Here is a 13,427-nt window from a genome sequence, read left to right on the forward strand (position 1 = left end):
CAGTCATACAGAGCACAGGATGAAATCATGCAGTTACCTGGGAAATCCTCACTGACTCAGTAGTTACAAAGTAACAGCACAGCTCCATGGCTGAACTCCCTACTGTGGAAGTCATTGGACAATTGTTTTTGTCCATAATAAGGCTGTAAATCTAAGGATGACTCAGAGCTCTTTCTTGGAGTAGATTAACTGATAGCCAGGCAGAAGATGTGCTAAATTGAAAATCTGATAATTTTGCTGGCTTTGTGTTTTTTTCCTCATTTTTTATAATCACCCAGTGGACATTACCCTTGAACAAGGCTGTGCTGGCAATGTGTCTGAAACCCCTGTTTTACCGTCTTTAGGTATTTCTCTCAGTGCTGCAGTCTTTGAAGTTTTCACTCTTGTAGATCACCGAAGGAAATTCAAAGGGTTGATTCCAGAAACTCCCTCCAACAGTCTCCTTTTAGCTTTTGCAGTTTAACTATTAGTTATTAAATTAAATATTGCAGTTTTTACCAGAGGCTAACACACATTTCCTGAAACAATTCACACTAAACAAACATTTCCCGAAGCTTATTCTCTGTACAGTCAGCTAGCATTTTTAAAGAAGTCAGACTTTGCCATCAGAGAAGACACGCAGGACTTTTGAAGGCTTCTTAGAAATCACTTTTACATTGCAAATGTAATTACTGAGCAGCTACAGTGTGTCATCGTTTCTTGTGCTGTCTGGACCCGGCCACAATTTTTATTAACACCACATGGGATGTGTGGCCTGGTCAGGCAGTCTGCCAGCTTTAACCTTGGATGTCCCGTCCAGCCTTGGTTTGCATCTATGGATACTTCCCACAACCTCCCTAATGGAATTAAAGCGGTTTCCTTTTGTGTAGGAGTTTCTGTCATAACACTCCCACAACTATGCTGAGAATAGATCCCCTGTTTACAAATGTGCAATTTTTGATGACGAGAACAGGCTGGCGCTGCTCCAGTTCCCCTTCCTGTTAAAGTCACCTGAAGTAAGACTTCAAACAGATGTGCTCGTGAAGCGGCTGCTGTTTTGATGTACCATCTGTCCAGCTCGAATGTTTACAACAGGTTTCGTTGTTGTGGTCTTCTTTAAAGCTCTTATGCAGGGCTGCACAGTTTTGGCCAAAACATTTAAAACAAATAAGGTGTTCTTCCACCCGACCTGAGTGCACCTCCTAAAAACAAGTACATCATTCACTGTACCTGCGTGATGGATGGGACTGAAATTCATAGCTTTGAGGTGCCTCTCCATTTGCCCTGTGACATGTGGCATTTCGGTTGTTTCTGCCCGTGAGGGTAACGTGTCTTTTTTCCAGTAAGCTGACAATTCCTGAAACTTCTGTTACTCGCTGTGATTGGTGGACAGTTATCTTTGGCCACATGGCCACAGGCTCACTGTCATGAACATCTGACTCGATGTTGGACAGTTCACGTTAGCGACCTCCACGCTGCTTTTCTTTTCTTCGTGCATTCTTAGTCTGCCATATACTTCCAGGCGGTTGAATGAGCTGTGGTGCTTTGTAGTGCAGACACAGTCCTGTAGCACTCTTTGCGTATGATTTGTTCTTGTGGAACATCAAAGAACTTCTAAGCATTTGAAGTTTGTTGCAATCCTCATCCAGATGGTTCAGGATAACTTTAACGCTACACAGTGGAAGGAACACAGTGTTCATGCGAGCACGTTTCAGGTGGCGATTGAGGGAGCGCTCGATTTGCTTTTGCTTTGCCTTCTGTCGGTGGTGCACGCATTATCAATATCGCTCGATCGTGTTCGTTTAATTGCGGAAAGCCAAAATCACGATTGAGATTAAAATTCGATTAATTGTGCAGCCCTGCTGCTTTTCTTAATGATACTTTTTCTTAATGTATGCTTGACATAAACTGGAGATATACTGATGAAGTAAATTTCATTTACCAGATTCCATTGCTAATGTTATGTAACTAATTTACATCGATTACCTTAAGTCAACATTTTGGGTGTAAGTAGTTTTTTTGAGTGCAACCTTTCTGGTGTCTTGTAAGAATCTGCTTCACCAGATTTGATGAGTAACTTTGCGTTTGCACTTTACGAGAAAGTGCGTTCAGATGGTAATCAGTGAAATGTGTTTGTTGTTGTGTGTTTATTTTATGACTCACTTGGGCAGAGTGCCGAGTGTTAACTGTGTGTTTTTTTTATTATTAAATAAGTCACCGTAAAAAACGAGTGCAGAGCTGTTTTATTGCTGTTTATAGTTAGAAAATACAGACGTTCCTTACACATGTCACATGCAGGCAGTCATAAAGTCACTTGTATTCCCTGCAATCCACCCACCACGTTTGACGCAGATTGGATGAAAGATTGTCAAAATAGATGAACAGACTGACAGAAAATTCACGAGTTATTAGTAAGAAGCTTTAAATTTGTTTAGAAGCTATAGTGGTGAAACCGTGCTGGGGGCTGCTGAGAAAGTGAGTGGCATGTACCAGTTGTTATCTGCGTGCACTGATCAGTGAAGAAGAAGAATGCGTTACATTTTGAGGCATGTTTTTCTGCAGGTGAACGCAGGCCCCATGGCGTATGCCAGAGCATTCCTGGATGACAGTAAATCCAACCAGTCCGGCAACAAGAAAGTAAAAGAGCTCAAGGATGTTTTCAGGTATATGTCTGCTTTATAAGTAGAAAAAATCGCAAGGGGCTTATTGGCTTACCCTGACTTTAACTTGTTGACATAATGTCTTTCGCTTCTGATTCCAGACGTTTTGTTGAGGCTTGCAGCATGGCGCTGGACATAAACGAGCGTCTGATCAAAGAGGACCAGTTTGAGTATCACGAGGGCCTGAAAACCAATTTCAAAGAAATGGTAAAAGAGCTGTCGGACATCATCCACGAGCAGGTAATTTTATTTCCCCGAGCGCAACTCGTACGCCATTTGTCTGTGTTGGGAGTGGGAAAATCCCACAGTGCATTAATTTAACCTTTATATTTTGTTCCGCTTTGAAGAGGTGTGTGGCAGAGAGGTTCCTGCAAGGCAAATCAAAATGTAGTCCACTAAAAATGTATTTTTCCGCTTGCGGTGCACACAGGTGCAATCAAAATGACCGCACTCATAAAAAAGTTTGAAGACAAAAGTACCTCATTTAAATTTGGCTAGAATCCCCTTTTAAGGTCATTAAATGGTTCAGAAATGCACCACTTCCAGCTCTATTGCCACATTTGGATCCTGCCCTGATAGTCCTGTTCTGACCGCCTATAGAAGCACTTTGTTGACACGCTCTGGTCTACCGTTTTTAAACCGACTTAAAACCACTATCTTGAAACTTGAATATCACTTTTGGGAAGCAGAACAAATTCCCATTTGGTAAGTGAGATCTGGTGGTGAGCCACAACTCACTATCATATCCAGATACAACAATGTGTGCACAATGGCATTTGTGAAAATGTCAGGCCTTTGTACTAAATGTTCTCCCTGTGATGCATCAGGGCACTGCACCACCATTTGATGTTGATTTTCTAACAAAATCATGGTAAACAGCCCCATAATGACATGGCAAAGGCACTCATGAGCCTTTTGAACCTTCCCATCAAACATTGAATGTCGGATAGACGTACAGATCATGTCTGTATCAGGTCAGTCGGTCCATGACCAATTCTGGACATCTATACGACGTCCAAACAAGGTCCGAAAACTGGACATCCTACCGTGACCCAACTTGGACGTCAATATGACGTTCAACATTTGAACGTTGGCCTGGGTAATTTTTTGGGACATCATGTGGACGTCTATGACAGGGTTAGGAAATTTACATGATTGATAAATGTAATATCTTTTTATTTACATTTACAACATGATATGTATAAACATGGATTATTTATAAACAATTGTTTTATTGTTTATAAACATAAACAATTTTTTTTATTCAGTACATGTGGGTTGGTTTTTTGTTATTGTGGTTTTTAATTTTCCTGCTTTAACTGGTTTATTTATTTTAATTAATCAACTTACTTGTTTGTAACCAGTTTAAAACTGGGATTCATTGTTTTTTTAATGTTAAAAACTTTGAAATATATGTTAAAACATAAAATAATAATGGTTAAAGTATTTAGAACAATGTTGGAATTCATTTCAATAGGAGTACAATGTGTTTACCAAGCTCAAAAGTGCGTTTGCGTTATATATAGTTTGTTTTTATTTTAGTGAGGTTGGTATCCTGTCTTATTGTAAAGAGTCTTGTCAGAGGAAGTGAGTGTGTGTGTGATCGGTAGTAGGACTGGGAGGAGTTGCGATGGAAAGTCCGAGAAATTCGTGCGAGTGTGTGCGTTTGAACTGGACTATTTGCTCCACAGTCTTTGTCGATGTGCACGTTTTGCAAACTGTCTGTGAGAAGCTCGGGACATTTCTGCTCCAAATCCACCGAGCAGCTGCTCACTGTTGTTTAGTTTAAGAGCCCGCGCCATCATGGATAAACATGCCCATCTGGAAACATGGGAATACAGAGCCTATACATGTAGAAGCATTACGAAAACGATATCTAAAATGAGTCTAAGTTTGACATTGAAAAGACGTCCACAGCGACCACGTTTGGACTGTAAATAGCCCGTACACGGAGGTTGTACGGACATCAACACTAGAAGTATAATAGACGCCTGCCATTACAAAACAACCCTTGTAAAAGACTTATAAAAGTCGTCACTCTGACGTCACTTTGTGCAGTGGGTTGTATCTGGGTCGTAGCTGGACAACTGTCAGGTGCAGGATGAAACCACGCAGCTGTAAAAGGTCAGAAGTCTATTTTTCTTTCTCTCCCTCTCTTTCTTTCATTCTTTCTCCCTGTCCTATCCCCCAGTCATGTCTGTCCCGTCTGTAACAACCGAAAATCAAATAAAATAAATACATAATTATAATAAAGGTCAATCAACTGGACCAATATGGCAAGGCCATGATGATCCAATTGGTAAAGTAAATCCGCTTGGCATCTTTATTGGCCTTCAGACAACAATTCTGATGGCTAAAGATCCAAACAGGACAGGCAAAAAAAAAAGAAAAAAAAAAAAAGGTCAGAACGGGACTTCCAGGGGCTGATCCCAATTCACTTCAGAAAGAGCTCACATTCAAGGGAACAGCAGCACAATCATTGTCAGGTGAGGTGTTTACTTTGAAGTGGAATGCACTCTTTTTATCACAGAATGGTGTCTGACTTAGAGTCTAAACCTTTATACGCTGGACACCACTGAAAGATTCATGTGTAAAAGTCACTTCCTGTTGCAATGCCTGTGTGCTGGATTTTGCACCAGTGTGGAGAGTGGATATCTGAAAAGCTGGGCAAATGTCTACAAGCACAAACGAGCTGCCTGTTTTTAGGCTGATATTCAGAGTTACTCTAGTCAGGGTCAGCAATGAAAATTGTGCTTCATGCTCCATATAAACGGGAATGCTGGTGCGCTTATCATTCAACGTGAGCCATGCTAGTTAGGTTTCATGAACACAGACCTGATTTCGTGAAAGCGTATGTTAGGATTATTTGACCCTTTCGGTTACATAAGTCATAGAGCGGTTTTCAGAAGCAGAAGACTTTTGATTCCTCATTTTCACCACTGGGCACAACCAAACTGGAAGTGAGATGTGATGAGTGACAGTGGGAAGAAACAGTTCCTAGAAAAAATTATTCCCAGCGTTACAGAACACTGCTTGTGTCCTTTGCCTTCTAGTTGCACGGTCTTCAAAATCCTTGATAGTAGAATTTAGGCTAAACCAAAAAATGTTCGGCTTAAAAAACCAGATGAGTCGGCTCTTGTGAAACATGTCTGTGTTGCAACTGTAACAGCGATAAATGAGTTTTTATGCATGAAAAAACTGGTCGGTGTTGCTCATCGCATGTGTGCATTAGTTTGACGTCTCTTCCCGTAAATGATAAGTCATGATGTATTGCTGCACAGCTGCCACACATCCCGTTGGTATTGTTAGGCCACATTTTCATTTGTTTTTGTGCCTGCCGATGTAACCAAACCTAACTGGTCTGACTTTTTCTCTCCATTATGCTGGCCTTAAGCTTTAAGGAAAAACCCAAGGTAACGTGCGACTGTGTGTGATTTTGTTATTTTGTATGTGTTTGATTAACACTAATGATGACTGTGCACTTTTGCGGTTAATTTCTTCCAGACACCTTATGGTTAAATCTAAAAGTAATCTAAATAAACTTATCTGGATCCCCAAAAACATTCCAACAGCAATCGATACTTGGGTGGTTAATAGTCAGGTCCTAATTAGAAATAAAACAGGATTAAAAGGAATGGATCCGACAAATGCAGCAGTTTAATGTCAAATAAAATGCATTCAGCTGGAAAGATCTTTATAAGGCATTCAGAGGTTAAAAGTGGTTTGGCAGACGAGACACATTTTGCACGCAGTTACTTCCTCCTTTGACAAACTTGTCAGATCACACTGGGACGTGAAATGGTTTGTCATCACTAGCGCTACTGATGGCGCTGAAAACAATGCAAATGAGAGACGCCTTTAATCAAATCCTGTTTACAGTCACACTGGTGTCCTGGTTAAGGTTTGACTATTTGCGTGTCTGCATATGTAAAAACAGCATCCTGATAAAAAAAAGGATCTACTGCCATCTGAATTATTCCCAAGCAAACTAGACTTTAGGCAAACATACCATCCACGTCGCTGCCATCTGTCACCTCTGTGTCTTATGTCACATGGGTGTGTTTTTAGTGGGAAGTTTTCTATCTTCGTTAGAATAAAACAAATATAGTTTTGCAGTGAATGTAAACGTTTTGATCCTGTCAGAGGCGAGGTGCTGTTGTTGTTGTTGCGAGGTCATCGACAGCTGGCTGTGATATAGAAGGGAGACACCCGAACCTGGGGAAACACCTGAAGGATGCTGTGCAGCCTCACTGACTGCTGAATTATCTGTAGAATCAAGAAATATTCTAGTTTTGTTTGCTTTACTGTTGCACCTTTTTTGTAAATATTCCTAGACATAGTTTGTTGAGGACCGCTAACTGTGGAGGCTGAAGTAGATCATAGTAGCGGCAAGCTGTCGACGACCTTCCTCTGATTTATGAAAGCTCTGACAGTGCCTGGATGAATATCTGCTAGCTAAAGTAATTTTCATGTTGTTGCATTTTATCTTTCATAAAATAAATAAAGTGACATGCATTTTAAGTCGATAAGACATTATTCTTCATAACCTTTTTCACTGAGAGTGAAGATTTTAGTCACATCACCCTCATCCACTGTTTAGTTTTCACTGGGATGACGGATGACCGGATGTTTTCGACTTATTACAGGAGCTGCAATGTCCATTTTTGGGCCTCTTTAATAAATATTATATTATTATTTTTATATTAATATTATTTATGTTAGAAATATATATGTCACCCTATATCAAATCTTTCAAAGGAAATTCAAAGGGAACCTATCGCAATCCTATTACATTCTTGGACTCTACTAAAGCAACTTTGCCTAAAATCACAATTCAATTCAATTCAATTTGATGTAATGCCAAAGCACAACAAAAATTGCCTGTATTCAAGGTAAGGTAAAGACCCTACAATAATACAGAGAAAACCCCTTGGGGGCAAGCACTTGGCAGCAGTGGGAAGGAAAAACCTCCCTTTAACAGGAACAAACCTCCAGCAGAACCAGGCTCAGGGAGGGGCGGCCATCTGCTGGTTTTGGGCAGGATTAAGACACAAGACAAAATAATCCTTAAGCCATAATGATCCACTTGGGAAAAACACCATTGGGCATCTTTCTTGGCCTTCAGATAATAATTCTGATTGTTAAAGTAGCGAACGGGACAAGCCAAAAAAGAAATCCTTATTTTTCTCATGAGCCTTGGTGAAACACTCTCACTTTAAACCTACTTTCTTCTTATTGCATGCCTCTCTCAAACATAAAGTTTCAACAGCAGGTGGGTGGGGCTTCTGTGAGCAGTTGTGTCCTTGAGAAGATGAGTTCTCACTGACATCATACAGAGCCAAGATTTAAAAACAAAACAAAAAACAGTCTGAAATGGAGCATTTTAAAAGGTCTTGCACAGATACCGACGTCATTAATTGCAATTTAGGATTAATATGAACATGCATGACTGTAACAGTGTACACAGTGTTGCTGCCCTGACAATGGCTAGTAACCTTTTCTACTCTGCTGCAGAGGAACTCTTTGGTTTTATGGTTTTGTTGCAGCACTAACCATACACAATGAACAACAGAGTTAGAAATTGTGACTGTCGTTGTCCGCTTTTCATGCTATTTGTTTAGAATTAATTATATATTTTTAGGTGCTTCATCTTAAAAGAAAGCAATGTCTTTGCTGCGGTTTTAAGTTAAGCTTGATTTATAGTACCACAGCAGCATAGCCACCAAGCTCTTGAACACTGTGAATGCTTCCATCCATCCTGGCATTTTCCTTGTATCATTAAAGACTGTAGTTGTCAAACCCCAGTTGAAAACAGAGATTATTATTTTGCTAAAATTATTGAGAAAGTTTTTTTTAATCAAATGAGTAATTTCTTGATAGTTATTAATTGTTGTCATTGGTGTTTTTCAATCAGGCTTTCATCAGTATCACAGAAACTGCTTTTATACGGATTCAGAGAGACTGACTACCCTGGTACTGTTAGATCTTAGCGCAGCATTCAACACTGTACATCATAACATACTATTAGATTATAACATTCAGTTGGTCCCACAGGAACAATCCTTAGATGTTTTAGTTTATATCCTGGAAGGTATAATTATTATTTTTTATATAGATTATTTTGTCTTTATTGATACTTTGCAGAAAACACTAATGCTGCATGGAGTCCCACAAGGGTCTGTTCTTGAACCATTCTTGTTTAATCTGTATATACTTCCTCTGTGTGACATCATTCAGATTTATTTGGCTGTCTATGTTTGTGCCTTGAAAAGTGAAAACAAAAAAGGGATTATCCTGTTTGGCAACAAGGATGCACGATTGCAACTCGTGAAAAATAATCATGGAAGAGAACCTTAGATTCACTGAGCATTTTGGGGTAACTAAATCAGCTTTTTGGCATCTCACAAAAGTAGCTAAGCTGAGAGATTATGTCCTCAGCAAGATCTAGAGAAGCTCATTCATGCCTTTATTTCTTATAGAGTTGACTTTATTGGCCTGGCTAAAAAGACTGCTAGACATTTACAGTTAGCCCAGAATGGTGCAGCTAGAATTTTAACAAAATCCAGGACGAGAGTGGATATCACTGCAATTCTCAGCTCCCTGCATTGCTTCCAGTAAAATACAGAATTCAATTTAAAGTTTTTTTTTTTTTTTAATTAAAAATAAAAATAAAATTTTACTGGTTGTTGATACATTATTAAATGGCTTGTGTCATAAATGTATGACTAAGATGTTTAATGGATACAGATGTGGTACGCCTCTAAGATCTCCAAGATCTGGTCACCTAGTGGTCACAGAGCTGAAACTAAATGGGATGATTTAGCCAATGTGCTGCCCATAGCTGGAACCAACTGCCCACTGAGGTCAGGTCTTCTCCAACCTCATTAAAAAAAAAGAAGCTAAACCAACTTTATTCACTATTTCTTTCAACTAATCAAGTAGCTGTTCCATCATTGTTACCATTGTCGTTTTTATTTGTGTTATTTCTGTCTTCTTTTTTTTTTAATTCTGTTATTTTTGTTTTTTAATTTTTCTTTTTAAATCTACTTTACAGCATGACCTTCTCAGAAAACTATCTGCACTTTGTGGCAACACAGTACACAAAAACTGTGTTTTTGCTGCTTGGAATTAATATGCTTCATAAACACAGTTTATTGATCAACCATGGAATAATGCATCCGTTAAACATAAAGTTTTATCCTGTAAATGTATCTAGCTTGCTCACAGTGCCATTAAGCCATTATTCTGCCAGTGCAGACTTATGCCATTTTCGCATTTTCATAGCTCTCACAGTCTGTGTATTGCCTCAGTACATTCTGAAACGTTTTGCATTTGATGAAAAGTACCCCACTGTTGAAGATTAGGGCCAAAATTCTGACCTTAGTCTCTGGTGAGAGCAGAGGGGTGCAGGTGTAGGCCAGCGGTCCCCAACCTTTTTTGCGCCAGGGACTGGTTTATGTCCGACAAAATTTTCACTGACCGGCCTTTAAGGTGTCGCGGATAAATACAACAAAATAAAACCAGTACCTGTACCAAAAAAAGATTTATTCATAACACACAGGAAAAGACCCAGGGAAACCGAGTTAAAGATAGAAACTATTAAAAAAATAACGATAAAAACTCTGAAAACCATAAATTTCACACCCGAGCCTCAATTCTTGCGGCCCGGTACCAAACGACTCCGTGGCCCGGGGGTTGGGGACCGCTGGTGTAGGCCACTGTGCAGTACTATAAAGTCCAGCTTTAGTATGCACTCAGCTTGCATGTGAAGAACACTAACTCACAGTACTTAAAGTGTGTGTCTGACACTGATTGTGTTTTTGTTTTGCTTTGACCCCAGATATACCCGGAGGATATGATGCGATCGCTACTACAGAACTCCCTCCATGTGTTCCGTGCCATCAGCGGGACGTCCACTGACCTCGGTTGACCTCCTGCACACCACCCTCTGTCTCTTGCGGCCACCCACACTTCTGTATATCCTTGCACGTCTCCCTTGAGGACCTGGATTGGTTTATAACAGGGAATTTGTCAGTGCAAATCTGCCCAGCTATGCATGCCAAAACATTCCCCCTGGTGAAGATGCCATTTGGCTATCAAGGGCATCTTTGCTGGATGTGCAGTGGATGGTGGGGGTAACAGCTTGCGGCACAGCACTCAGATTTAGTCCTCAAACCACAGCAGCAGTAATTCTGAGAATGTATTACAGCAACACCATTTACGTGTCTGCATGTCAGGTTTAGGTGTTACGCTCGGCTGCATTGCACTTTTTTTTCCCCCCACCTTTACAGCAAACTGCCGGACTGACTGCTGGTTAAACAGTTTTTCTATTTTCTATTTGCAATGCCGCCCTTTAGATCTATGCAGGACACCACGCTCCGTCCCAACTTTTACAACTTGAGTCACCTTTTTAAAGACAGTAGCACCTTTAGTTTGCGTCTCAGTGTTTGTGGCGAGAGGTTTCGTGCTACCATACCGGCTCAACTAGTTCAACTCTTTTATAAAAGGCACTCTAACCGAAAGCATTGCGAGACTCTGCCTGGCAAAGGGTTCATGTTTATGTGCTAGCAGCGCATTCCTGACGACTGAGGAGAAGGTGATAAACAGATAAGTCACGACTAAAGAGCAGCAGCTTATAGAGCGTCAGGGCAAAGTTACTACCATGTTTATTCAATGGCAGGCCTCTTGTGACTGCTCCAAAGTCACAGCGAAGACAAGACAGAGCTCAGGGTTGGAATAAATCTGCTGACAAGAGTGGCTTGTGTAGTTTAAAAGTTGTCAAGTGCGTTGTTAAGACAAAACAAAATCCCTATGGAGTAACAGTGTTCTGGACTGTGCGTGCGTGAATGCATAATATAGATTGCTAATTCTATTACAGCTTGAAAACAATCATTGAAATATTATTATTTTTGGACATTTGAAATGAGAAATTGACAAAGCGATGACAGCGTTGTGATGAGATTTACTTCAGTGCATTGAGTTATTAAAGACCTGATTTTGGATCCAGTGCCTTTGTGCTCTGTCTTCTGAAAAGACTCCTTTATCTTGAGTAATAAGAAGCCTCACATGCTGGTTATTCACAGTATTTCACAAGTGCTACACTGAAATTAGCAGACAGATAAATAATATTTAAGCAGATGTACATAATTTGTCAACAGCTGTAAAATGAACTCTGTATCCATGTATGTTTATATGTACTGTATGTATGGTGTATTATATAGCCACTTTTTTGGACTCTTGTCGGTCCAGAATCCGTCCTAGAAGAGATTTCTGTTTGTCATTTTTATTGCATTGTTTACTGAGGTGAAGCTGCTTGTCAAACTTCCTTTGTAAAATCCCTTTTTCAATAAAACCTGTGGGGGGAAAAATACTCACTGCGTTTGCCTAAAATGATGTTTGAACTTAAAGACAGTAGTTGAAAAAAATCTCTGTAGGGCTTTTTTAGTATCTCTCATACATTCTTTCTCTGCAGATGTGGCTGAGGACGCCACACTGGTCTTTTAAAGCCAACATAAACAATCTCCTAAAACATTTTCATTTCCATCACAGCTGGGAAAGCACAGGAGGAGTGTATACAGGCTGTGTCCAGTGTAGATAGAAGCAAAACCCAATCATCGGGATATTATTTAAAAGGCTGTTTAAAAAATAATTGTCAGTAACTGAATCAAATGATGAAATGAGAAATTTGCTTTTTGCTCATTTAATGTCAGCAACATTTTTTAAGAGAAAACATATTTCACCAAGACAGTACCAAACCACATTCCTCATATATACCACCAGCCTCGCTTCATAAGTTAAAAAAAAAAAAAAGTTGTTAGGTGTGACACTGCCTGCCAGCAAGCCTCCTTGTTCAAAACACTTGGGCCATCATGAAATGAGGCCTGGAACAAATCCTACATGAGACGATCATGATAAAACTTTCCAAATGCATGAAGACGTAGATGATGAAATTATTCACAAATCACTGCACGTACAGCTCCCCGAAGTTTTAAACAAACAAAAAATGTATGCCTTTTGTCTGCACACTCGATTCTGCTTGCCCTAAAGAGAAACAGGGTTTATGGCTTGATTATACTATCACATGTATCATACCACACCTGAAGTGTCGCAGCAGCAGCTCGCTCAGAGGTTTTGGTGTTTCAGGCTTCGTGCGCTCTTTGGAAACCCTCGCTGGGGTTTGCTTGTTCCCCTTTCAACCACCGGCTGCTTTCTGCATGTTGAAACAGGCGAAATCCACCACAAAGTTTTCAGCAAAGCGTTTTCTTTACAACCACAATGCATACTGTAGCATTAATTTGGTCTAATATCATCCACGGAGGCTTTGAGCTTGACCCATAACCGAATAAATCTGAAGTCTAACACAACTATCTACCCTATGTTTTTCTTGGTCTTTCCTGCACCCGTGTTATCAGTTTGGCCCACTCTATATTGTTTGTTGCAGCATAAAGCCATTACCACATAGATAATAAGCTTAATGATTCACAGACTCATTTAGGGCCTGACGACTTCCTGGAGGAATGGATGGACACTTGCGGTTTGATATATCGCACTTAAGATCACACGCATGCGTAATCTTGCCCCCATTAAGAGAGCGACGGGAGCAGCTTCCTTTTTTCCCCAAAACGATTTGTTGTATGGACGCTGGATTCCCGCTTCCGACAGCGTTTGGTAACCGAGGCTGCTTACGCATTCTCACTCCGTGACATGTCGTAGCTTCGCTGTCATTACAGTTTCCTCCCACTCGAAACAACTCCGCCCCGACCTTCCCGGTAAGGTTCAGTAGGCACG

At 40.3% G+C, this 13,427-nt stretch overlaps 1 protein-coding gene across 5 annotated transcripts in view; it reads left to right on the forward strand.

Annotated features, from left to right (window-relative positions):
* Positions 1–11,127, forward strand: part of dock11 (dedicator of cytokinesis 11) — a 95,446-nt gene extending 84,319 nt beyond the window's left edge. For 4 of the 5 annotated variants that reach the window (XM_063470229.1, XM_063470230.1, XM_063470231.1 and 1 more), the window contains 3 exons: positions 2,542–2,642; positions 2,741–2,879; positions 10,480–11,127. In XM_063470229.1, the coding sequence (XP_063326299.1) occupies positions 2,542–2,642; positions 2,741–2,879; positions 10,480–10,569 (330 nt within the window). In that variant the 3' untranslated portion in view covers positions 10,570–11,127. Of the gene's footprint in view, positions 1–2,541; positions 2,643–2,740; positions 2,880–6,033; positions 6,053–10,479 lie in introns of all 5 variants that reach the window. The other variant, XM_063470233.1, reaches the window with a different exon arrangement.
* The last annotated feature ends 2,300 nt before the right edge of the window (positions 11,128–13,427 follow it).

The sequence above is a fragment of the Pelmatolapia mariae genome, linkage group LG3_W (assembly GCF_036321145.2).
Source record: "Pelmatolapia mariae isolate MD_Pm_ZW linkage group LG3_W, Pm_UMD_F_2, whole genome shotgun sequence".
Lineage (NCBI taxonomy): Eukaryota > Metazoa > Chordata > Actinopteri > Cichliformes > Cichlidae > Pelmatolapia > Pelmatolapia mariae.